The following is a 26,683-nucleotide window of genomic DNA, read 5'->3' on the forward strand; positions in this document are numbered from 1 at the left end:
ACCATAAAATTATTTTCTTTGCTACTTCATGCTATCATCACGAATATCTGTGTTTTCCAGTCATCTTGGGTGACCCCTTGTGGAAGGGTCATTGACTCCCAAGGGGATCACGACCCACATGACGTGAGTTAAGAACTATCGTTCCAGAGTCTAAACAGAAGGCACTTCACCCTTCCACTCAGCACCTGGCAGCCCACCCCGAGTGATGCTAATACATGAGAAGTTCCCTTTTTGTTTTGTTTGTTTGTTTGTTTTTTTATATGTAAGTACACTGTAGCTGTCTTCAGACACACCAGAAGAGGGCATCAGACCTCATTACAGATGGTTGTGAACCACCATGTGGTTGCTGGGATTTGAACTCAGGACCTTTGGAAGAGCAGTCGGGTGCTCTTACCTGCTGAGCCATCTCACCAGCCCCCCCCCTTTTGTTTTTTAAGACAGGGTTTCTTTGTATAACTCTGTCTGTCCTGGAACTCACAGTGATCACCCTGCCTCTCTGCCTCCCAAGTGCTGGGATTAAAGGCCTGTGCCACCACCACTGGTAAAAGATTTTTTTTTTAAAGGTCCGGGTTTCCTCTCTTGATTTTGTTTAGTACCTCATGTCCATGACTTGTTCAAAGGGTAAACACCAACCAATTCCCCCCAAATCCCTGGGGCCACATTAGAATATGGACCTTAAAATGGGAAGACAGAGGTAGAGAGAAAGTGCATTTAGACTCAAACTCCAGAAGAGAAAAAACAGAAGACCTGTAAGATGTCGTGGCAGAGGCAGACTGACTAATAATAGCACTGTTTACTCTCTCGGAAGCCATGTGAACAGAATGCCCCAGGTTAGACACTCTGGCGCAGACCCTGCTGGGCTGCTACATTAGAGAGAGTAAGGTTCAACTCTGAGCATCACCTCTCAGGTGGAAGCACCAGGGTAAGTCCCAGGTGGCCGGGCATAAAGGAATGAGAAGGAGACACTCAGCTGGCGTGGGGCCAAGCCCCCAGTGTCACATACCTGGCAGCAAGGGAAGAGATTGGGGGAAATACACACTCTGTTGGAAAAAAAAAAAAACGTCCCCCTTTCTGCCACACGTTAAGTAACAGCAGAGGCGGCCTCTTGGTAGAAGAGAGTCCTGACTTAGCCCTGCAGCTTGTGCGCGATGGTGAGGACGGCCTTCAGCATAGGCATGAAGCTGGATACCTCGCTGAAGCTGCTGCAGCCCGCCACCTGCGCATGCACCGCGAGGCCCTGCTCAAAGCTTCCGGCATCCACACATCGGGCAACTTCATGGAGCCCAGCCAGGACGTGGGGCGAGAGCTGGGGAGGGATTGACCCTTGGATTAGATGAGCCTACCCCAACCCCGGCTCTGACAGCACGGGCAGGTCCAGACCTCAGTCCAGGAAGATGTCTCTGAGACTGGGCGGGAGTAGAGGGGCACCAGGCAGAGGGAGTAAGTTAGGTACTTACTGTCCCCTCGCAAAGCTTCTCATACAGACATTCTAGGCGGCGGGCTGCCTCCTCCAGCTTCCTTTTTGTTTTCTGCAGGGAGAAAAATGGCTCCTGACCCTAGCTCAAAGGCTCACACTGTACAGCACTATAAACAGATATGATATAATAATTACAACGGCTTGCTTTTAGTTCCTTCATTTCACAGACCCAAGTGGAGGCCCAAAGATGGCAAGAGGCTTGGTCAGGCGACACAGCCAGTGAGTGACTGAATGGTGGCTCTCTCCTGCCAGCTCCACCCTCTCTAATGTGCCCTGCTCCTGTAAATGACCATGCTCTCTGGTCCTGCTATTGAGAAGTGGCACTTAGGGCAGACTCCAAGCCCTCCCCTACTTCATCTGGACATCCAAGAACTTTAAGATGTAGTCAACACTCCAGGGACAGCGAGGGAGCTGGCCTACATCTGAGGTGTCTAGGAGCCTGCTGAGGCTGTGAAGAGGCAGGTTCAGGGAGACCCATACTTACAAGGTCAGTGGCGGTCAGGGAACAGCGCTGAAGGAGTGCCTCAAAGCTGTCCTTCACGCACTGATGCTCTGGGGGCAGCTCCTTCTCTGTCCTCTCAGGAGGCAGTGGCTGGAGTTGCTAACGAGGGGACAGTGAGGCAGAACTGGAGGTGAGCTGTCCTCATGGCTTCCCTAAGGCCTAGTGCCCTGTGACTCAAGGTCATACCTGCCGCTGCAGAGCTGAGAGCCACCCCTCCCTCCTCTACGGGAATAAGAACCCCTTCAGGCTCAAGGGTTACTTCCACCTTGAGCAAAAAGTCCAGTTTCTATGATCCCACTTTTCTTGCCCAAGTAAGGTGGGGAAGCATTAGGGGAGGGGCCCACAGTTCTTGTCACCTGCAGGCTGCATTCTCTTGGGGCTCCAGGAGGAGGCAGGGTCGCACTGGAGACTAGGGGCTGAGGTAGCAGGGCCTGTTGTGGCTCAGGGCCAAGGCTCCTAAGCGGAGCTGTAATTGGTGCTGGAGGCATGAATGTCTCAGGCAGCTGCGGAGATAAAGAGAAGCCTATGAGCGACCCAGAGACACCACAGGTGGATCTTGAACAAAGAAACAGGATGGGAAGTGGGGAACTGGAACACAGAACGGTGTGTACGGGAGGAAAGAGAGAGGTGCTGAGGGGCACACACCCACTTGGAGGAGAGCATACAAATATGAGAAGGGTGGGGATGAGCTCTTAAAGAACTAGGAAATGGGTCACTGGTTAGGGAAAGATGCAGCGACCTTTTTCCTTTGGAGGTTTCCCTGGGAGGCTGGAGAAACTTTCCAGGAGTCCTGGGGTCCTAAAGAACAAAAGGCAGGGGATTTTAGGGGCCTGGTTAAGAACCTTGATGATGTTAGAGTCTGCCATACCTCCCTCTGTAGGCCAGTCATACTCTTAACTGACAAAAGGCCTTAGTTCACTGGCTTGAGGAACAAGACTCCCAAAGTAATAGTGAGAAGGGGAAGAGAGGTGGCAATGACCCGCAGGAAGCAGCTATGGAAAGAGGACTGACCTGGACAAGTGGCCAAGATGCCAGAGCTCGGGAGTGCACTAGAGCACGGTGCTCTTGGACCTCCAGGAGGGGGAGCCACAGAGAAAGTGACAGGAGAGGCTGGGAGCTGGGAGCTCAGAGGGTTGGGACCTGGTGGTCCCACAGGAGGCAGAGGGAGGAGTCTAGGAGTTTCAGGCAGATGGGTAGAGCCGGGCTGCATGAAGTCTGGGGACGCCATGACTGGAGTGGGGCCAGGAAGAGGCCATGCGCCACAGAATCCAGCTGGGTTTACAGCTGGAACACTTTGTCCTCCGGACAGCTGTGGCGGAGATAAAGCTGCAGGAGGGGAGAAATAAGTAACTTATCACCAGCCTTCATTTGGAAAGGACTCAGAGAACATCACGCAGGAACAAACCAACAGAAAACCAGAAAAGAGGGTGTGGAAGCACCTGCAGGGACACCTGGGAGGCTGGGACAAGGTCTTTTGAGACCAGGAATTGGAAACCAAGCAAGAGTCCATTAAACACACACACACACATACACACACACACACACACACACACACACACTCACACACACATTTGTAAACCCACAACCAATAATAACAATGAAGGATTAGTCCATGTAGAAAGAAATCTATACTTTTCAAAGTACTTTCTAACTTTATTCCTTATTTGACCCTCAGAATATTACTAGTGAATTTGAAATGACAGATGTAACTACTTTGGTATATTGCCAAAAATACTAAGCCTTTAGCCAGAAAAAGAGAGAGAGGCAGAGAAAGAGGCAGAGAAAGAGAGAGCACATATGAGGGGGGGAGGGAGAGAGAGAGAGCACATATAGGAGGGATTCAATAAAGAGAACTCTTATGAATTCAGATTTCAATCCCAAATCAATTTTCTCAAAAATAGAAAAATTTTTGGTATATTTTCTTGGATATCACTCAAGTTGCCCCCCCCCACCCCCGTGCTCTGTATACTTTATTTTATGTTCAAAACTAGAATTTAATAAAATGTGTTAAAAAGACAAAACAAGCTGGGTACACTCCTGTGATTCCAGCACTGGGGGCAGAGGCAGAAAGATCAGTTTAAGGTCATCTTGGGCTACACAGAAAGTAGGAGGCTAGCCTGAGTTACACAAGATGCTGTCCCATATAAAACAACGGCCTCTCCGGGCAACATGAGCATAGGCTAGGGAGGCAGGATGTCTATCTGCATGCCTGTCTTCCCTGAGACCTCATATTCCACCAGAAGAGATCTTCCTTTACTCACCAGGCCTTACTCCAGGGACGAAATGCCCAGGCAGGATTGCCTGGGGCCTAAGGACCCTGTGGTCACTTGAGCCCTGAGAAGGGCTGGGCTGGGAGGGGCTGAAGGGCATCACTGATGACGGCTGAGCTGTGGTCCTCGGCCTCACAGATGGAGCTGGGACCTGTGAAGAGGGAAGGGGTCAGGGAGCTGGTGTGCTGTGGCCATTTCTCCCATGCCCCATCCCTGTAGCAACACCAGGGTCAAGCTGAAGGTCTTTAGTGTACAACGCCAGATTCTCCGTTATCTACTTTCCACGAGTCATTCCTTTATTTAATCCCGTCCCAGGACCACAACCCATTGACGTTTTGTCGGTCTTTATTGGAAAGCTGCTGTTTCTTCTTGGTTCAATGTGCTTGCACTTCTGTCCTCTGTGGCTGAGGTAGACGTAATGTCCTGATTCCCTTGTCTGAGTAACTTAATCTTTAATATCCAATGAAGGGCTGGAGAGAGGGCTTGATCCACATGTTAGAAGAGACCTAGTTCCCACAGCTTGCTCTCTGACTTCTAGACACGCACCATGGCACACATGCACACACACACATGTACACACACACATGCATACACACACACACACACACATGTACACACACACACACATAATATATTAAAAAAAACTCCTTTTCAAGTTCAGTATGGGGGTGCAGGCCTTTAATCCCAGCACTTAGTAGGCAGAAGCTTGCATATCTCTATGAGTTTAAGACCAGGCTGGTCTGCATAGTGAGTTCTAGACCCACTGAGACTATATGGTGAGACCCTGTCACAAAAACAAAAACAAAAACAAAAACAAAAACAAACAAACAAAAAAGAACAACTTTTAAAAAGGGAGTAAGATCAGGTTGGGGGAGTGGAGGGGGAAGACAGAGGGAGAGAATACTGAAGAGACAACTTGGGGGGGGGGCGCTGTGTAGATCTCTGGTATGAGCTAGAAATCTAGTACAGTGGAGACTCCCAGGAACCCATGAGGGTGACCCTAGCTAAGACTCCTAGCAATGGGAGATACAGAGCCTAAACTGGCCATCTTCTGTAACCAGGCACGTCTTCCAGTGGAGGGATTGGGATACCAACCCAGCCACAAAATCTTTGACCTACATTTTGTCCTGCCTACAGGATGGTAAAGGTAGCACAGAAATTGTGGGAGTGTTCAACAGTGACTGGTCCTGCTTGACACCCGTGATGCCATGAGAGTGAGCCCACCCCTGACACTGCCTGGAGGGCCGGGAACCAGAGGCTGGAGAGCCCAGACACCTAAGATCAAACCAAACATAAATCGAAAAAAAAAATCACTGAAGTGATTCCTGGTGATTTTATGCTGTACTCATAGATTGGTGTCTAGCCCAGTTGTCATCAGAGAGGCTTCACTAGCAACTAATGGGAATAGATGCAGAGACCCACAGCCAAATATTAGGTAGAGCTTGGGGAATCATGGGGGGAAAGGAGAAGAATTGTAGGAGCCAGAGGAGTCAAGGACACCACAAGAAAACCCACAGAATCAACTAACCTGGACCCATAAGAACTCTCAGAGACTGACCTACCAACAAGGGAGCCTGCAAGGGACTGACATGGGCTCTCCACACATAGCTTGATCTTCTTGTGAGACTCCTAACAGTGGGAGCAGGGGCTGTCTCTGACTCTGTGCCTGCCTTTGGGACGCTTACCTCTACCTGATTGCCCCATCTAGCCTTAATAGAAGAGGGGGGCCTGGTTTCACTGAAACTTGCTATGCCATGGCTAACTGATATCCATGGGAGGCACAGATGGGGTGAGGAGGAGGGAGAAAGTTGGAGGGAGAGACTGGGGGAAGGGTAGGAGGGGAAACTTCAGTCAGCATGTCAAATAACAAACAAACAAACAAACAAACAAACAAATAAAAATTGTAGAAAGCAGAGTGATAACCGGAGACATGGCTCAGTGGTTAAGAGTACTCCCTTAACCCACTGGTGTTTGTTTGTTTGTTTGTTTGTTTATTCTCTCGTATATGACATCTTGACCACAGTTTTTATTATGTGAATAAAAATTTAAAAATAAATCTTTTAAAATGTAATACTTTTCTTAAAGTCTCAGATTAAATAATCAGCCTCAGACCCATTCTAGAATATTCCTGAGCTTCACTCCTCAACACACACACATACACACACACACACACACACACACACACACACATACATACTCACACATACACACACACATATACACACACATACACACACACCCCACAGGAAATTTCTTTTCTTTCTATATAATCCCATAGTACCCTGCCATACCAATCATGGCTATTCTAAATTCTACATATTTTTGAATACGCTATCCTTCCACTAGATGAACTACTTGAGGGCAAAGATTATAATTTGTGTCTCTTATGTTCTAAGATTCTAGTGTTTGTTCAATGAACAGTTACTAGAAAAAAATACCCGACTCTCGAATGGTTCTGTGAAGCTAGGAATTTTCATCTGGTTTTGGACACTAAAATAATTCCAAGTGTCTATGTCTACGACCATAATCACTTTTGAATGGACCGATAAGCTAGCTAACAGATAAGGTCCTACCTGCTGAGGAGGCTGGAGCCCCCTTCTGTATGACGATGTCTCTTTGGAGTGGAGGGCAGCTCCTACAGCAACTCGGGGGAAAGGGAAAGCAGGAGCCTGTTGGCCTAAGACGGCAGAACCTTGGGCATGAAAAAGCCGATCTCTCAGCTGCTGAACTCCTGGCTAAAGTTGTAATAAGGAAGAGCTGGGTTAGGAAATGAAAACTAGCAAACATCTTCTCTTCCAAGCCTGGCTCTTTCATCAGACACTGGATTACTGCTTATATATTCTCTAGTAACACAGAGACCCAACGTTCCCTGATCCCTGCCAAGCACTTGCACGCCTCCCTCCTGGCTATCCTGAGCCAGGAGTGCCCCACATGCACTTCTCTTTGAAGGTTTAGTTCAGCTGTTTTAAGCCCTGGAAAGCCTTCCTTCACATCCCCAGGAAAGCCACCTCTTCCTTGCAGTCCCACAGTGCTCAGCGCAGTCTTCTGTTAGGACACTGTAAGTTACTAATAGGTGATCGAGATTTCCCAACAGGCTGTGGGCTGCTAAAGGAGAAAGATCTTATCTGTCCTAGGCGCTACAGCATTGGTACAGGATGTAAAGCATGGGTGTGCGTGCTGTTGGATGAATGAAGAAGATGGTTTGCTCTTTATCATGGCCACTCTCACCTGGATACAGTCGCTGGGTAGGAAGCTCATAGCAGTGGCTAGGCTGCCCTGGGCTGCCAGGAGATTGGCATACTGGGTGAGCCTGTGTGTTGTGGCAGGACCTGGGCTCATCTTGTTAGAGCCCTGAAGGAGCTCCAGGCTCCTGCTGAGGACTGTCACCTGCTCCATTAGCTCCTGCAGGAACAAGGATGAAGGTGATCCACCTTTTCCATGCACACCTTGCTCTGTCCCGGTGGCTCATCCCAGGACCATCAACATGTCGTTGAAGGCAACAGACAGTCACATGAAAGAGACATGATGGAGGAGGCCTCACTCCTTAAGCTATTAAGGTTGGGACCAATGGACTGCATCCAGGCCTTGGATTTCTATGCATCTGTCTCTTCTTGGTACCTCTTTATCCCTTCCTGTGTGTACGTCATCAACCAGACTGAATTGTTTCATATGAGACTCTGTTCTCCCCGAAAGCCTATGACTCCACCTTCTCTGATTACCCACAGAACACCTGATACAGTTGAGGTCCATAGAATGTTTCACTGAAATTCTCAAATACTGGATTGACTTGTGTGCTGAGTCTTTGAATGGCAACATTTTCTGAAGGCTCATAGCCAACCTAGGCATCCTGAGGGAGTAAGGTGGTTTCTTCCTGACATTAGGCACGGAGGGCCCTCTGCTCTTCCCTAAAACTTGGTTCTAGCTAACCTAGATGTCCCACCTCTCTGATCTGAACAACCCTACCACTAGTGGCCAGAACTCTGGAGAGGAGAGGTACCTGCAGAGCCATGGGGCTCGAGGCTTGCTGGAATTTTGCCCAGCTCTCTACCAGCCGCTCCACACTCCCTGAGCACACGTAGCAGAGTCTGGCTTCAGAGGTGAGTGCCCTGCCTCCCTCCTGCTCCATTCGAGTTCCCAGCATGTCTGTGGAGAGATGCAGACATGTTTACCAGCACAGCTTCCCTACGCTACTCCTCCTGCACATTTGGAAACAAGTGGAAGACTGTGATCTCTCAGACAAGTGTCTTCACTGGCTTTAAGACAACTCAGGGGAGAGAGATGGCCACATGATAAAGAGCACATCCCATTCTTACAGAGGACCTGGGTTCGATTCCCAGAACCCACTCAGCAGCTCACACCTAACTATAACTTCAGTTCCAATGATTCTGTCTAATTCCTCCTTCAATGGGACCCAGACATGCACATGGTACATTCGCTTATATATATATATGCAGGCAAAATACTCATAATACGTAAATAAAAATAAAAGATAAATCTTTTAAGCTAAACTTACTCTATTGAAACAGTCAAAGAATTTGCCATGTGACAGAGAAATAAGACAGAACTTATGCGATGCCTCCAAGAAACAAGAAGCTACAGTCCCTCTCCTGGCTGAGCCCTTTCTTCCAGAGCCCACCCTCTGCCTCCACTTTGCATAAATATGTTGGCACATGCTGGAGTCACACCTACCACAGAGCTCAGGGAACTTCTCTGGCCCTGAATACGTCAGTAGCAAGGCCAGCGCCTCTCTCCAGTTCTTCAGCCTACAGGCACATACTAGGTCCTTCCAATTCTTCTTTACAACACAGGCTAGAAGCTGTACTGGGCGGAAAGGGAGAGACCCTCAGCCTTCTGTCCAGCACAGTCAGCAGGGATGTTCCAACAGAGCCTCTCATGTTAGAATGCTCAGCATGGCTAGCAATGAAGTAGAGGTCGTTAGAGTAGAGAGACAGGTAGATTTCACACACCAGTCCCAAGGGACGGGCCTCTACCTGCCCAGGTCCAAGCCATCCCCTCCCTTCTTCTCCTGGGTGACGGGCAGTACCGAGGAGGTTTTGGTTCTCCTCTTGGCTAGGTAGCGTTCTTGTGTCCACTTGAGCAGCTCTGCATCCCCAGCCTGAGCCAGGATGATGGCATCAGCAAAGCGTTCCTCCTTCAAACACAGCTCCACAGCAGACCGCAGTTCCCCGAGCAGCAGAGCCTGGCTCAGGAGTCCATCAGTGTCTGCAGACAGCACATCACCTCCTCACTCACTGGCCCTCACATACTCACTTCCTGCCCAAGAACACAGAGCTTCCCCCTCTGGCTCCAGCTCTTCAAAGACGGCTGAGAAGTGAAGGCTTCCTCTGCGGTGTATGGGAGGCACATGTTGGAAGCAAACTGTCTCTAACTTAGGCAGCCTGGTTCCACAAAACCCCCAAGTTTCACTTCTGGGCAACAAAATGTAGTGTCCCAAGGATGCCCTGGTCCAACTGAAACTTTCTAAAACAGGATTCAAATCAGGGAGGACCTTGTGTGCAGGATCACAAACAGGACGCGGGCAAGGTCACCGTTTTGTTTTTTAACAAGAAAACTAAGGAACAGAAAAAAGCCCTTGGCAGAAGGCCATCCAGAGAAGGGCCCAGTCACTAGACTGAGCACAGCACCCACTAGCTGGAAAAGACCCACCAGTATTTGACATTTTAGGTGGGGGGAGGCAAGGGAGAATAAGCGACTCTTAAGACCAAAAACTCTGGGCCCATCTGCTCCTGTGCAGTGATCTCCTCTCTCCCAGGACCAAGGTACCTTCTGTGGTGGGGATCTCCCAGGGAGTCATGTTCTGAGGTATCAGCTCATCAAAGAAGGCTGAGGACTCAGAGGCTTCCTTGGCAGTGTGTTTGGAGGCCTGTACACAGAGGGGCAGGTGTGACTGTGTAGGAACTGAAGCCAGAACACAGACAGCATGCTCTAGGCAAGAGCGCTACCATTTGTGTCCTAGTATATAAAACAGAAAGAATGCACAGGTCCATTTGGGAAGCATCCTGTGGGTTCTGTGTTCTACTCTGGCTCCAAGTGAGCAAAGCCTTCCCGGGAAGCTTACTGAGAACAAGCGAAAGGACCAGCATGGAGACTGTTCCCTAGAAGGCATGTCTCCTGTGCTCCCAGGAGTCAGGCTCCCCGGACTCCAACCATACCTGGGCGCAAGGGCTGTGTGCTCTGTCACTTTTGAGGTCAACCGCCTCAAGCTGAGGGCTTTCCTGTGATTTTGAGTCACTCTTCAGGCAAGTGTCCACCTGTGTGGAGACCCTTGTGAGTGCCAGCCAGGCCCCCACAAGTGTCTGATGCGCCCCATTCACCCACCCCAAACTCTCCAAGATCCTTCACCCACTTTTCCAGAGAAAGGCCTAATTCCAGGAGGTAAAACACACATTGGTGATGGATTGAGGCTAGGTGTCCCGGGGCAGAGGCCCTAGTGGGGTTCTGCAGGGTTCTGTAGGGTTCTGTGGGGTTCTGTGGGGTTCTGCGGGGTTTTTTAGGGTTCTGTGGGGTTCTGTGGGTTCTGCGGGGTTCTGTAGGGTTATACTCACCTTCTTCTGAAGTTCCTCTCTGCTGTAACCTAACAGCCCAAGGAACTTCGGCCTGGAATCCTGCTCTAAGGTCACCTAAAGAACCACAAATACAGAAACATTTCCATCAAATGAATGTAAATGACCATTCTCCCTTACCGTGATGGATACCCGTACCAGTATACCCTCACATACAGCCCCATGGACCATCAAAGTACCCTCGAAACGGTGATCCCACCTTTTACCTTTCTTCCTCACTGGTTTTTGCTGGGCTGTGGACAGTATTATCACAACCCTTTGCCATATTGACATGAGAACTGTACCTTCAGTTGACTTCCTAACTTAGTTTACCTTAGTAACCCAGTGAGAGTAAACGTTGGCAGTTTAGAGGTGGTACTTCCTGTAATGATTGGTTATTGCACCTGGCCTGGAACTGGGTAAATCATAAATAACCTATATGAACACCATGTCAGGTTTCTGGCTTCACAGACTCTGGGCACTGGACGGGGTGCCCTGTGGGGTCTCTGAAACCGACAGTTGGCTTTTCTATCCGAGCAGCTTGCAAATCAGGGCACCTTACACATCGCCTGTGTCCACCTGGATCATCTCTTTGCATCTGAGCTGTACAGGGAGCTGAAGGGAACTCTGAGTGGTTGCATGAAATACTGAAAAACACACCACAAGGAGAGTGCCACCGGCACTGCCCTGGTCTCCACATCCTGAGGAGACTGGGGCACTGCCCTGGTGAGGAGACTGATGCCAAGTGTAACCTTCGTGGCCCTGGGATCTAAACGCAGGGTTGAGAAGACACTGGCAGAGGGTGCACAGGAACAGTGCCCAAAGCTAGCTTCTCACCAAATTGCTGACACCAAGGGCCAAGAAGTAGGACCAGCCTACCCCACTCTCTGTTTCTCCCACACTGACCCATGGATTCTGACTATAGTCTTTCTTACATCTCTTGCCTTCCTCCTCCTTCCATGCCCTTCCTGGGAAATGGCTTTCCAGAGCTCTGGGTATTTTAATTTACATTTATTTACTTATTTTTTTGTGTGTATGTATGTAAGCACATGTAAGTATGTATACACGTGCTTTTGTGTGTGCTTGCATGTGAGTGTGTCTGTGAATGCATGTGTGTATGAGAGCAAGCGAGAGGAAGAGAGGTAGAGACAGAAAGACAGAGACAGAGAGATAGAGGTAGTACCAAGCCTTGTGCATGTTAGGCAAGCACTCTGCCACAAGCTACCTCTCACATCTCTGACAAGCACACACTCTCCTTGTTATAACATGACCCAGCAAAGATTAGAACTGTATCCCTGGTGCTCAAGTGGAGTGGCCTAACAGGGACCTGCCCTAGGTTACCTTAAACAAATCCAAAACTTGCTTTATGCTCATGCATCTCTCCCGTGAACCCTTCCTTTGGTGTGATTCTATGAAAGCATCTGCCTTGGCTGGCAAAGTATCCAGGACACCACCACCACCACCACCAGCAGCAGCAGCAGCAGCAACAGCAGCAGCGACGCCCCACCACCCCAGTCTTTATAGAAAAGAGTAAAGACTCTGTGCCCAGAGGACATAAAAAAATACCAAGCCAGGGGAAAGGGTTAAAGTGTGCTTATTATGTCTCCTGGAGGTGACAGGGGCTGGAATTCTGGGTCTCGGGAAAGAGCAGCTGGCCTTCAAGCCTCCTACCTTCAGGAACTGCCAGAGTATCTTCTCGCATGGCAGTGATGCTTGCTGAACCTTGCTCTGACAATAATTAAGGAGATTTCCAGATCCCAAGGCCTCCTGCAGCACAACTGACCGAGTCAGGACTTCTGACTCTGTGATGACTTGACTGATGAAGACAGGGCGGGAACAAGCCTGTGCCACTGGCTGGACAGGGATGCTGGGAAGGCCAAAAGTAACCAGCTTTCCCCCAAACTGGTAAGGAAGTGTAAGAAAGAAAGAGGTTACATTTTCAAGTAACGACGAGTAGCTAACGAGATTTCAGAGCAGGCCATCTGTTGAGCAAGCCTTGGAGATTATGGTGGTTTGAATGAGGATGGCCCCCCCATAAGCTCATCTGTTTCTGTGACACTACTTGAGAAGGATTGGGGGTGTGGCCTTTTAGAGTGGGCATGGTCTTGTTGGAGGAAGTGTGTCACCATGGGTGGGTTTTGAAGTTTTAAGGGCCCCAGCGGGCTGGTGAGATGGCTCAGTGGGTAAGAGCACCCGACTGTTCTTCCGAAGGTCCAGAGTTCAAGTCCCAGCAACCACATGGTGGCTCACAACCATCTGTAACAAGATCTGACCCCCTCTTCTGGAGTGTCTGAAGACAGCTACAGTGTACTTACTTACATATAATAAATAAATAAATCTTTAAAAAAAAAAAAAAAGGGCCCCAGCCAGGCCCAATGGCTTTCTTTCTTCCTGCTCTACAGATCCAGAGGTAGAGCTCTCAGCTACCATGTCTGTCTGTATGCTGGCATACACCTCCACTGTGATGATAATGATCTAAGCCTCTAAAACTGCAAGCAAGTCCCCAATTAAATGTTAGCTTTTATAACATTTGGTCATGATGACTCTTCACAGCAATAGAATAATGACTAAGGCATTGGAAACCAACAGAAAGTTGCTAGAATGAAACAGGACCAAGAATTGAGTGGCAAATGGGTACTATAGAAATCTACTATCACCAGCTTAAAATGTCACCACATGGTACTCTCTCCCACTTCCCAGTTCAGTGCCACCATCTCTCAGCACGTGGCCTAAACGAGTGATACTATCACAGACTATGTCACTGGAGTGCTTGCTAGCATTTGTCTTTTTCCAGTCTGCCAATCCAAGGTTTAGAGCCTTCCCCATTGTTCACAGCACCCTATTGCTACCCTAGACTGTATAATGGTTTGGCAGACCACATAAGAACACTTACACTCCTCTGAAATGCATGAAACCCCTAAAAGTTAGGGCCAAACATGTCTGCCCCAGCATCTATCTTCTTGATCATTTATATGAGTGTTCCACGTTCCCAAATCGCCCAGCTCACCCGCTTCTGGGCCTTTACCTATCACACCACTCCACTTGAGGCCATCAGACGGATCTGACACTTTACATCAAGCACATGGCACAACATCAGAGGTTTAGCAATTCTTTCTCTGACCACTCGCAGCCCTGGCCACACAGTACAAGTCCCGGAGAGCTCTCCAGTCACCAGGCCACACCCCAGACAATAATACCAGAAGCTGGGTGAGGGTAACATCAGTCATTTTGAAACCCTCAAGTCAGTCCAGTGTGTTACCAGGACTGGCTCACGGCTCCAGTCCCTAACTAGTCTTTCTTTCCCTTCCTAAACCCCACTCCCTTAGTGAATTTTCCAGTAAGAATCATCTTACCTATAGAACAAACATTAGACTGCAGCTTTGCGCGCCACAAAAACCACTTAAATTATTAATTAACACTTGGCACTGGTAAAACATGCTGTGCTGGCCCTCCTACTTCTGTCTTACAAATAAGATACTGAAATCCTTCTTCAGAGTCACCTAACTAACAACAGAGCTATGACAAGAACTCTTCACTCCAGCACTGTGGCCATTTCTGCTGGTGGCAGTGACAGTGCTTGAGCATTTTAGTCCAGGGCCACGGGCATGCTAAGCCTTTGTTTGAGCTACGCCCGCAGTGTCCACTCCTGGTATTTAGGAAGGCATTCCTTCCTGAGCATGCTAGTCATTTCTTTGTAAGAAAACCACTGACTGTAAACGTGAGAACGTCTCCTCTTATGCATCCTTTTCCTAATCAAATCCAGTAGCTAAAGCATTGCTTGGCACTTCAGGACCTTCTTGCTCCTCAAAGCATTGGTCCTCGGACTAGCAGCAAAGATGGCATCTGGAAACTTGCTGGGAAATTGGTCTTCTTGAGCCCTACATCAGAGCCACTGAACCAGAACCTGAGTTTTAGTAAGATCCCCAAGTGACCTTTATTCACACTAGAGTTTGAAAAGCTCTCCTCTTGGGGGATAAAAACCAACAAGGCAGAACCTAGCCTTGCAGAGTCTATTATTAGGGTCTCCAGACACATATGATACGTTGTATATAATACATGCCATATAAAATACAGAATTACAGGAATAAAAATCTCAATAGAATGGAGCTGAGGTTAACTGGGATTAAGGACGGAGGAAGAGGTTGATATTTAAGGGTGAGGTCCTCAAAGTCCACCCCGGGATTCAGTGGAAACGGGAGAAGTTGGCGGATAAGATACAAGAGGGGTGAGGAGTTGTTCGTGGGGCAGAAATGAAATGAGTCACACGTAACTGGACTACAAGGTACGTAGGAGAATGGGAAGGGAACTGTCATGGGGAAGGCAAGTGGGGCCGGAGCATGTTTAGCCTTAGGTCTCTAAGGCAGGGAAAGCTCAGAACCTTTGAGTAGATGGATGGCAGGATAAAATCTGTGTTTTCCTTTCCTTCCTATGTTCCTTGCCGCCAGGCCAGACATCTAAGAGTTCTGGAAACCTCAGAAAGGGTCTCAGGCTCTCACCGTAAGCAGGAGGTCGAGCCGGGTTGCAGAATGGAGAGAGGGGAGAGGTGGGGGGAGCCACATTATGCACCTGCTTGAGAGGCGGTGCGGAACCTGATCCAAGCAGGTACCGGGAACAAACCTCTTGTCAGGCACAGGAGAGGCACTGCACACAAAGCACCGCACATGCCCGCCCGCCGCCGACACTTACAGCAAATGAACCGCCTGCCGGCCTTCGCATCCACTTGGGAGGCTTCTTCAAGGGAGGGATGAGTGATGCTTGGGCCACCTGCTCAGGCACCTGCAGTGGGGTGGGGGAGAGGCTCGCCTTTGCTAAAGGAAGAGGAAATCTAGAGGGAAAGGCCACCTAGGCCACCAGTACTGAGAGACATCTCAGCGAGGAACTCGTCCTACAGACTCGATTTTGGGATGAATCCTTGTGATGCGCAATTTGGCCTCGCTGGGGCAGACTCCCACAGTCTAGGAGATGAGGCTGAGGCTAAAAGTGGATGGGAGACTCGGGTGTCTGGGCCTCTTGGATAGCGATATTTAAAGTCTACATTGGAGTGAGACATAAGGTAGATACACAGCAGAGAGGGAACTATGTCGCCCATACTATGAGATACAGGTTCAACGTGAATAACAGGGGTAAAGTGGCTTCTTCCAGGGAAGTCGGGGACCTAATACAGAATACTGCCTCTAAAACCCACAGCCTGCTTCCCTCTCTTCAAGTGCTCCCCTTTTCCCCAAGCTATGTGCCCTTCTCTCATCCCCCAACTGCAGAAAGCTCCTCCCTCCAGCACTCTCGACCAAGCCCTTCAAACCTTGTCAGCCTGCCTCATGTGCTGGGCTTCCCAGCTCCTACCCATCACAGAGCACAAACTGATCCAGCCATCGAAGGAGACAGCAGAGAACACGGGAGGGCTCTGAGGGCACCACTGAACATCAAAGCACCAGCTGCTCTGTGTGGGCAGCTTGTAGACCACCTGCCACAAGAGAGCGCAACCGTGAGGAACACAGCTCAGGAGACACCGGCCTGTAGGTAACTGACATAGGAACGCGTAGCTGGGATTCCCCTGCCATCAGACCTCCATTACAGCACGCCCACAGCAGGACCGGCCTACCTCACTGCTTGACAGGTTCCAGCAAAAGATCTGGCTGTCTTTGGCAGTGCTAAGCAGCAGTTCGGCATCGGCCTGGTTCCAGGACATCGACAAGATGCCCCTAGACATGAAAATATAGAGGAGCCGGTGTTTGTGGAATGCCAGCCCTGAGTGGGCACCTTGTATGTCTTAGATAGGGCTTGCACAGATGAGCTAACTGAACTTTTCAAAGAGGAGAACAAAGCGGGCTGGAGAGATGGCTCAGTGGTTAGGAGCACTGACTGCTCTTCTGAAGGTCCTGAGTTCAAATCCCAGCAACCACATGGTGGCTCACAACCATCCGTAATGAGATCTGATGCCCTCTTCTGGAGTGTCTAAAGATAGCTACAGTATACTCACATAATAAATAAATACATATAATAAAAAAAAAGAGAGAATAAAGCTTTGAAAAGTGAGTAGCTGTTAGACAGTGGCCTAGCCAAAGTCCACAGCACACCCTGAGCGCTATGCACTGCTCCACCCTGCTGATGTTCAGCAATGAGAGGAGAATTGTGAATTAGTAGGAATCACACAAACATCCGTTCCTGGGATGCCTTTAGTCCCCTATTAAAGACCTAACTCTCAAAAGTCCTGAAGGAGGGACCTGGGAGACCCTTCAGTTGGTGAAATGCTTTCCATCTGGGTGTGAGGACTTGAGGTGGGTCCCGAGCACCTATGTGACAAACCTGGTAAGTCCATATAATTCTAGGGAGGCAGAAGCACAGGGGATCTCTGGGGTTGAGTGGCTAAGCGAGCATCCCTAGTTGGAGAGCCTAAGACTCAGTGATGAGACTGTCTCAATAAACATGTCGACATCCCCTAAGGAACAATATACTCACACACACACACACACACACACACACACACACACAAACACACACACACACTCACACACACACACACACACATACGAGAGAGAGAGAGAGGGGGGGGGGAGAGAGAGAGAGAGAGAGAGAGCGCTAAAGGAGGAATAAAGACAACATGGCCCTCTGGTTAAAATACGCTGTGGATCTGCTTCCTCTGCTGTGGGCCCAAGAGCAACAGCGTCAGGACAGATCTTCCTGAAGCGATAGGAACCAAGCTGCTTTTATTAAGAGGTCTGGCAGGAGGCTCTCCACTCAGAGAAGTGAACACTGTTCTCAGAGCAGAACCTAGGACCCTCCCAGTACAGGACAGATGTAGCAGTGAGAGGTCTGTGGGTCTCTGAAAGAAGGCTCTGGAGGAGATGCTGGGACCTGACCTCTTCCTACTTCTCTTTTGCTCCCTGGCTTTGTGGTGAGTGGCTTTTCTCCCTACACGCTCCTGCCGTAATTTGCTGCCACATCAAAGTCTCCAAAGTAAGGACACTAATCAATCATGAACAGAGAACAAAGCTCTTTCTTTATAAGTTGATTACCTTGGGTAGTTATTATAGTAATAGAAACTAACAAGGGTCAACTGGCTCAAATATTTCTCATGACCCATCTCTGGGGGTTACATGGAATCCCAGCTCTTCCCCCATAAGCCCAGGCTCCAAAGGAACTCCTCTTGGTTAGCGATGCAGCTGTGTTCTCTGCAATGTCTTTGAGCCATGGAAGATGTCCGTGGCTAAATGAGGCCCACATGTGTGAACAGGGTTGGAGATGCTACCTGCTGTGGCTCTCCAGCACCTTCAAGGGTGACGAAGCGAAGCGCAGGTCCCACAACTGAATCACCGGGAGTTGGTCGTCTTCTGAGCACAGCACTAACTGAGTGGCTATGTCTGGGTTCCAGGCCAGGCCCGAGCAGTTCATCTGTTAACAAAGAAGATCCCAGTGGGTAATGCATCGAACCTCTCAGATTATCAACCCGTTCTGCCCAATTGGAATGAGACTACTCTGAGGGTACCCTGTGTCTCCTCGGCAGTAAGTGGAGGCCACGAACAAACACAGAATGTGACAAAACCCAGGTCATCTGCTTGGCTTCTCAAGCATTCACTGTTTATAAGAACTCTGCTATGGGAGCTTGCATCCACACTTGAAAGTGGATCCCGGTCCCTGAGCAAGAGCAGAGCCCAGTGTTTGCAGGCGTGAGGCCCGTGTCCTGGTCACTACTCACCCTGCTGCTGTGGCTGCTGACTTTAATGATGGGCTCATTCTTTCTGAGATCCCACACCACCGCCTTGCCGCTGGGGTGAGCGGAAGCCAGGATGTGCTGGACTTGGAGGTTCCAAGACAATGCCTTGATGTCCTCTGGGGGGTTCTGAGGCAAGATGGTGAAAGAAACAACCTGCCATCACCTGAGTTAAGCGACATCTACCATTTTGTTCCTCCCAACGGCCCAGGGGAAGCTGAAAGGAGGCAGGAGATTCCTCCTGCTAATAGCCTTAGGAACTGGGATTACATTTTCCAAGAAAGATGCTTCAGCTATGGGTACAGAAGTGGGAGGGAACAGCTGGCACACCTGGCTTTAGCTCTAAGCCAAAGTTCTCTTAAAAGTATAGAGTCAAGGTTGAAAAGTAACCCTCGTCTGTAGGACAGAGGAGGAGAAATCTGAGAGAGGAAACAAAGAGCTCCTGAGAAAACGAGGCAGGAAGAACCGTATGACTCTCAGGGTAACAAGTGCCAACCAACCCACATTTACTTCATGATGAAGCACAAGACACAGAAAAGCAAAAAGGTAATCCAAGCTGCAGACTGACAGAGGAGGCATACGCAGAGGCAAACCAGACCTGAGAGCCGCACTCAGAGACAGCCCCTTCCCACAACAAAACAATGCTGGTGTGTCCTGGAATCTGCTCTCTCGTCTCTGCGGAGTGCAGGGCCTAGCCAGCCCTCTCCCCACCACTATGATACATATCACTCCTTGCCTGTCTTGGTGTCTTCTGTCCCCCCTTGCCCTTCACTTCTTTCCAGGAATTCTTTGAACAGCACTGACCACCGTGAACCACCTGCTCTGCCCTCTCTCCTGACTACTAGGTGACCTGTCCATCTGTGGGGTTTTATTGCCCTCCAGTGGTAAAGCTGGAAATCTCTGTTACTCGGCTGGCTCCACAATTCCAAACTTTACCTGGGAAAACCTGGCTGTACACCCTAAGAGGCAGCCCCAGGTCAGAGGGAGGAGGGAGCCCCTCACCTGTGACTTGGGTCCAGGTGTCATTGGGACACTCAGGTGGTTCAAATCCCAAATGAAGATCTCAGAGTCACTGGCTCCTGAGGCCAGGAGATTGCCCTGTGTGAATAAAAGATATTTCTAAAGACCTACCCCCAAACACACACACACACACACACACACACACACACACACACACACACACACACACACACACTCCCACCTCAGAAAAGGAGAAAGAGGAGGCTTGCATTTGGTAGACCCAGGGCCTCTCCCATTACAGTTCAGAGGCACAGCCTGAAGGCCACAAGAGAATGCTTCCATTCAGACATGCGTCGTCATGCCTTGACCAGGTCTGGTCAGCTAAGACACAGTACCTGGAAAGGATTAAAGTCCAAGGCTCTGACAGCTCCAGTGTGCTTCTGTTTCTGGGCAATCAGGGGCTCCTTCCCTGAAGAAAGGACGTGGGTCACATTGTATAGAGTCAGTGTGCCGTTGTCTCCTCCACCAGCAATAACCCCGGAGTTTTCCAGAAGCCCACTGCCAAAGCTTCCCCATATTAGCTTGTGAAACCTACAAAGGCAAAGAATCAGTCTCAGCACCGAGGCAGGCACATGTCATTATGCAGAGGACAGACATCTTCGCCAGCTTCTCCTATCATGCAGGCTTCCCCAGCCCAAGCCTGTATCTGCTTGTCTATTTTCTTCTTGCTCCAGACCCAGAAGGGAAGTCTCCCCTGCCCAGACTTGCCCTTTCTTTAGGAAAGAAAAAAAAAATACTCCAGGCTGGAGAGATGGCTCATCGATTAAGAGCACTGACTGATCTTCCAGAGGTCCTGAGTTCAATTCCCAGCATTCACATGGTGGCTCACAACCATCTATAATGGGATCAGATGTCGTCTTCTGGTGTGTCTGAAGACAGCAACAGTGTACCCACATACATGAAATAAATAAATAAATAAATAAATAAATAAATAAATAAATCTTTAAAAAGAAAAAGAAAAAAAATACTTCATCTATGTGAAACTAAAATCCAGAAAGTCACCATCTAGGTTATATGGGAGTGTTGTTCTTTTGCTTTGTTTTAAAGTTAAAGTCAGGCTACATAGAGACTGATAACTACTGCAAATGGACTCCATCACGTAGTCCTTACTGCTCAAATAGTCAAGTGATACAGCCTGGCCGGCATGGGATCCTGTCTGTGAGCCCAGTAATTGGGAAATGGAGGCAGGAGAATCAGGAATTCAGGATCTTGTAATTAAGCAAGTTCAAGGCCGGCTTGGGCTACATGAAACCTAATCTCAACAACAAAAAAGTCAACCTCATTTCTTGACAACTTGTCACATAATAGACATGATTTTACGTGCTTTACATGTGTTCACTAGTTTAATATTTAGCAGCTCTATAAAGAAGTCACAATCAGCTCCCTCAAACAACTGTTGTCCCATCTCAAACTCAAGGTGAAAAAGCCTTAGGACCTCGCTTCTCCCCGCCTTTCCCATATGCTAACCCAATGGAACCGACATGCAATTGCAATGGGTCAGCTTGGAGAAAAAGAGGCACAAAATACTAAGTACCCAACTAGGGAAACACTTTCCTGGCTTTCTGGAGGTGTTTCTAAACAAACAAACAAACAAATAAACAAACAAACAACAGTACCAGCGTTTTGCACAGAAGAAAAAGACAAACCCTAGATCTCCTACCAAAAGGCCTGGGTCTCATGCAAAGCACCATGGGAAAACATCTGAAATCCTCAGGCCTGAGAGTGTTGGGGGATGGGGTCCTGTCTCGATTTCACTGTGTCTAACCATATTTTCACATCAAATGTCACAAGATCCCTAGGTGCAACGGAACATTTCCACACCCTGATGGGCAAGGGAGCCAACTGAACGGGAATTGACAGAGCAAGAATTTGTTTACCAGGCATTTGAGCAGAGCCAGCTTGGCAAGAACAGTGGCCCAGGCAGGGCTGCATCTGCAGAACTGGAGGCTGACACGACGGGTGACACCACGGATGGACGTGCCTCTGGGGCTATCACCTCACCGGACAGTGAACAGCTTTCTAAAGTGGTGCCATCTCCATGGGGCAGAAGAAAAAGTCCAAACAGACTCAAGAGGGTGTCAGTGGCATCTAGGAACTGTGGGTAAACAACTACAGAGAGGAGGGGAAGACACAGGTCGCACAGGAACCAGAGATGGGAGGTGACAGGCTTCAGTGAGATCAGAGCACAGGGCATGTAGATAAGAATAAAGGTACCTGAAGCCTCAGGAAGAAATCACCCTGTGGTAGGAGAAGAGAATTACCTCAGAGAGGCAGAATACAGAGTATGACAAATTGGTTCTTTACACTCGCCGCAGCAAGTATGTTTCTACTGTTCACTACCTTGTTAGCGCGGTGAAGCCAACTCCTGGAGAGGCTGTGCTAGAAAACACCCGAGAGACCAGGGACCTGTGGCCAGTTAATCCCGGAAGGAGACTGTTACACCGTGGCCTCAAGTGAAGGTTACGTGACTGCTCGTTATAGCTGCCTTGTCTTCCTTGTAAGTTGGAATTTTGGAAAATGAAGCCAAGGGCTGGAGAGATGGCTCAGTGGTTAAGAGCACACACTGCTCTTGCCTGTTAACCCAGCCAGGGGAATCCAACACCTCTGGCTTCCTTAGGGACCACCAAGCACTCACATGTACACACCCACACACAGACACAGATGCATAACTAAAACGAAAAAATATTTCTAAAAGGGACATACAGTTAAAGGTAAAAAATGATGGCATTAATCATGGAAACAGGAAGTGGGGTTAAAGAAGAGAGGAGAAGACATGTTTGTGTAGGGAAACCATGAATGTAATATAAGGATGCATGGCGTCCTCTGAGGAAGATGCACCTAGCATTCTGATGGGCTACATCTAAAGAATGCACAGGCCTCACTATGCCTACCAAGGGCCAGGAATCAGAAGGTCCAGAGAAGAGACACACCACCAAATCTCCACGGAAACAGACGTTCTGAAGCGACTCAAGGCCGGACTGAGAACCGGTGTACAGATACATCAGCTTAGAAGAGGACACTGAAGTTCCTAGGCAGGAGCAGTCCTAGCAGCCAGCTCATGGCTGAGGATGACTAAATGAAAAGGCTGCAGATGACAACAAACTGAAGCCCACATGGTCAGGAGGCTGGACCACCTGAGCTTATCTGAGGCCAGCACTTAGCATTTCATGACTGCTAACATCTGCTGGATAATACCCCCAGCCCCCATCTTATTCACTTCTTCATTCGAGATTTTGCTTTCGTTGAATTGAGTTCCTTTTGAAAAAAAAAAATCCCAACCTTATAACAGCTCACTAAAGTGAGGAAGAGTTTTTCCACATCTGGGGCAAAAGAACTGGGAGAACCCAGTCTCCTTAAGAAGCAGAGTGGAGAGCGCAGGCCCAACTGGAGACTGGCAGCAGGCTGGGCAGGCCTTTGGGGAGCAACACACTCCTCGGAATGCCTGACATGCTCAGACATTGCTCTGTTTCTGCTTCATATCCTGAACTAATAGTGGAGAGCATAGTCAGAGAAGTTGGATGCTGTGCCCATGAAGACAGCAGAGCTGAGGTCTGAACCTGGGTTTATGGAAGAATAAAGATCACGTTCTCTGCTATATGATTTTGAGGCTGCTCTAAGGAAGGTGTGTCTTGAGGACAGATCCACTAAGAGAAGCACCTGGAATGGTTTTCTTTTCAGCTTGGTGTGTATTGCCCCCTAGCACTCAAAGACAGGCCAACTGTATTCCCCAAGAATGCAGAGAACCGAGTTAAAGGCACAACAAGAGCAGACAAACCACCCTTTTTCTCCCAGGTTCTTCTAGGATGGGGAGATTCGACAAATGTTCAGAGATCTGGAGTCTCTGTAAGCAGAAGGAAGAGAGCAGCAGGACAACCAATGACCTCCAACCTCATTCTGCCATAGCCTCTACCCACCAGGGAATGACATGAGAAGACTCTCACCAAACTCCTTCTTCCACAGTAAGATTTGTCTAACAAACCACAGATGGCTTCTTCGATGCACATGCTTCAGTGCCCGATCCATCTCTTCAATCTCTCCACAGCTTAAGCTGGCCCTACTGTTACCCTTATGGGTTACTTCAGAACACTGCTTTCCAGCAGATGTTTCTAGTTAGGAGTACTTCTCAGAAGCATCGTAGACTGAGGGAGAAAGAAGACGGGGCAGTGTCTGGGCCCAAATCTGACTGAGGGTGTGAAGAAAAGAGTAAGCAGAGGGAAGAAAGTCTGTTGATAGGAAAAGGCACAAGAGTGGGGTTTTGAGGGAGGGTGTTAGGGTTTCTACTGCTGTGAAGAGACACCATAACCACAACAACTCTTATAAAGGACAAGGTTTAATTAGAGATGGCTTATAGTTCGTAGGTTTAGTCCATTACCATTATGGCAGGAAGCATGGTGACATGCAGGCAGACATGGTGCTGGAGAGGTAGCTAAGATTTCAACATCTGGATCTGCAGGCAGCAGGAAGAGAGAGTGACATTGGGTTTGGCTAGAGCATTTGAAACTGTAAAGCCCACCCCAGTGACACACTTCCTCCAACAAGGCCACACCTACTCCAACAAGGCCACATCTCTGCCATACCCACTCCAGTGGAAACTGCGTGACAGGCCCAAAAGCTTGGCCACAGCTCTGAGGCAAACAGTTTTACGGAAACTTAGTCTCTTGGAGTCTTTGCATCCCATAGCATGAATGCTCTAAACTTGTCCCTGCATCAGTCAGTGAATGGATCTGTGTGCTTTCCTTCAGTATTGTTTTATTATAAGTGCCTCCAAGGAATGATTTGACATATAGCTACGTTAGATTGGCCTCCACCAGTGTTCCAATATCCTAGGAAATCGTTGAGCTGCCCTTGGGTTTTTAATTTAGTAAGAATGCTACTCATTCAGAAGAAATGCCTCCAGTGTAGATAGTGAAAGGAGTCAGGCATTACAATTTACTGGATAAGAACTAGAAATCTCAGGACTAGTTCTACAAAGTAAACTTAGAATAACAGCTGAGTCACTCCCATATACAGGAATTTACAATGGCCTAGGAAGAAGGAAGATTGTGGTCTAAGAAGGAACTGGAGTAAATAATTAGAATAACAGCTGAGTCACTCCCATATACAGGAATTTACAATGGCCTAGGAAGAAGGTGGATTATACAAAAGACTAGAATTGGAACTATGGCAAGGGCATAAAGGCCTTGCCCCTGGCTTCTAGGACTAAGCTGACCTTAGGTGGGGCTGCTTTTTATCCCAGTTGTAAACACTGCCTGGTTCCTGTCAGCTTTTATGTATGCATTCCTCTGTAACCTCAATGTACCTTGATGTATCACTTAGCTTCCTTGCTTTCTTCTGTAATATAAGTCTGATGCTCACTTTGAGAAACTGCACTCAGATCCAATACTCTCTCTGGTGTCTGTCACCCCATAGACTCTTTGTCCACTTGAGTACCAGAACCCTGATTCTCTCACAGGTTGAGGGACCGACTGAGTCCAGTCTGTGGCACACCTCCTCATAGTGCCATTCTGTAAGAGCCTATAGGAGCCATTTTCATTCAAACCCCTAGAAGGGCTGAGGGCTTAAATTTTATTTATTTATTTGTTTGTTTGTTTGTTTGTTTGTTTTTTGAGACAGCATTTCTTTGTATAGCCCTGGCTGTCCTGGAACTCACTTTGTAGACCAGGCTGGCCTTGAACTCAGAAATCCGCCTGCCTCTGCCTCCCGAGTGTTGGGATTAAAGTCGTGAATCACCACACCCGGCTCTTAAATCTTTTTATTATTAATATTGTGGTTTTCATGGTGTGTGTGCTGCAGCACCAATGTGAAGGTCAGAGGACAGCATCATGGTCTTGGTCCTCTCCTTCCACGTTATGTAGGTTCTGGGGACTGAACTCCAGTTGCTGGGCTTTTGCAGCAAGCACCTTTTCCTCATGAGCCACATTGACAGCCCTCCTAAGAAATTTTAAGGGGAAACAAAGGACAGAGAAATCCCACAGGGAAAGTGGGGAGAGACTGGATGTACGATCTGGGTGCATGTCTCGGCAGGGTCTTAGAAATGATCTTGTATGGGCTGGTGAGATGGCTCAGCGGTTAAGAGCGCTGACTACTCTTCCGAAGGTCCTGAGTTCAAATCCCAGCAACCACATGGTGGCTCACAACCATTCGTAACAAGATCTAATGCCCTCTTCCGGAGTGTCTGAAGATAGCTACAGTGTACTCACATATAATAAATAAATAAATCTTTTAAAAAAAGAAAAAGAAAAAGAAATTATCTTGTATGATCTCTTCTTCTTCTTCAAAAGTAAGTGAGAAAATACAAGGCAACCAACGTAACTCACTCCAAAGCACACAGCTTAATTAGCATCACAGCTAGGCTACAACCCAACACAACTGTGCTTTCCATGACAGCAATGCATAAGATGACTGGCAGAAGGGAAGATAGAATAGGGGCCTACCAATTATCAGATGGAAGGCTGCAATAGAGACCAAAAATCTCTAGGTTAAAGCGGTCAAGAAAATGTCCTGAGCTATAAGAAAAATACTTACATATTTTATATAGATACCTGATATCTATATAAGATCAGTAGTGTGGTAACGTGTATACTACTTATTAAATATGAAGTGGACTATAGTGAATATTTACACTTTTTTTCCTGACAGTACAAAAACCTGCTGACTATTGTGTCAGGCTATACATGCCATTTTCCACAAAGCCCTTAAAAAGGAATAGAGCCAGGTACAGCGAGACATATCTATACCAGCTTCTCAGGAGGATGAGTTGGGAGGACAGTGAGTTCAAAGCCAGCCTTAGCAAGACTTTGTCTAAAGACAAAAGCTGTGACATACTAGGAAGAAGACTTGGCACTCAGATGGGAACATGCTTCCATTCCAAGTCCACCTTCTTAAGGCTTCCATCGCCCATGTAAAATGGAAGTAGTGGCATGTCTAATTCAGGCTTATTCTGAGGACTGAGTAGAATCTGAAGGGTCCCAGTGATAGTGCTCTCCTACCAAGCTCCTCAAGGATTTCTTGCAGCCATTTCTGCCATTATAAAGGAGAGGATCAATGATCCTCTTTTCATTGCTCTTGCACAAGACAGCCAAGAAACCTACGAGCAGAGCATCCAGCTCGCAAGAGCCACGAAACCTGCGACACCCAATCAAC

At 48.3% G+C, this 26,683-nt stretch overlaps 1 protein-coding gene across 1 annotated transcript in view; it reads right to left on the reverse strand.

Annotated features, from left to right (window-relative positions):
* Positions 1–774: 774 nt before the first annotated feature.
* Sec31b (Sec31 homolog B (S. cerevisiae)) overlaps positions 775–26,683 on the reverse strand; it is a 28,892-nt gene continuing 2,983 nt past the window's right edge. Inside the window, exons 4-26 of the mRNA NM_001033343.1 lie at positions 19,876–20,071; positions 19,523–19,618; positions 18,506–18,649; positions 18,059–18,201; positions 16,412–16,511; positions 16,112–16,273; positions 15,499–15,588; positions 12,484–12,714; positions 10,816–10,890; positions 10,423–10,521; positions 10,034–10,133; positions 9,294–9,472; positions 8,939–9,065; positions 8,247–8,392; positions 7,478–7,651; positions 6,823–6,984; positions 4,241–4,400; positions 2,991–3,305; positions 2,719–2,777; positions 2,336–2,482; positions 1,962–2,078; positions 1,458–1,529; positions 775–1,306 (exon numbers count right to left, since the gene is read on the reverse strand). Of these exons, the coding sequence (NP_001028515.1) occupies positions 1,127–1,306; positions 1,458–1,529; positions 1,962–2,078; positions 2,336–2,482; positions 2,719–2,777; positions 2,991–3,305; positions 4,241–4,400; positions 6,823–6,984; positions 7,478–7,651; positions 8,247–8,392; positions 8,939–9,065; positions 9,294–9,472; positions 10,034–10,133; positions 10,423–10,521; positions 10,816–10,890; positions 12,484–12,714; positions 15,499–15,588; positions 16,112–16,273; positions 16,412–16,511; positions 18,059–18,201; positions 18,506–18,649; positions 19,523–19,618; positions 19,876–20,071 (3,274 nt within the window). The 3' untranslated portion in view covers positions 775–1,126. The remainder of the gene's footprint in view (positions 1,307–1,457; positions 1,530–1,961; positions 2,079–2,335; positions 2,483–2,718; positions 2,778–2,990; positions 3,306–4,240; positions 4,401–6,822; positions 6,985–7,477; positions 7,652–8,246; positions 8,393–8,938; positions 9,066–9,293; positions 9,473–10,033; positions 10,134–10,422; positions 10,522–10,815; positions 10,891–12,483; positions 12,715–15,498; positions 15,589–16,111; positions 16,274–16,411; positions 16,512–18,058; positions 18,202–18,505; positions 18,650–19,522; positions 19,619–19,875; positions 20,072–26,683) is intronic.

Source organism: Mus musculus, chromosome 19, assembly GCF_000001635.26.
Source record: "Mus musculus strain C57BL/6J chromosome 19, GRCm38.p6 C57BL/6J".
NCBI lineage: Eukaryota > Metazoa > Chordata > Mammalia > Rodentia > Muridae > Mus > Mus musculus.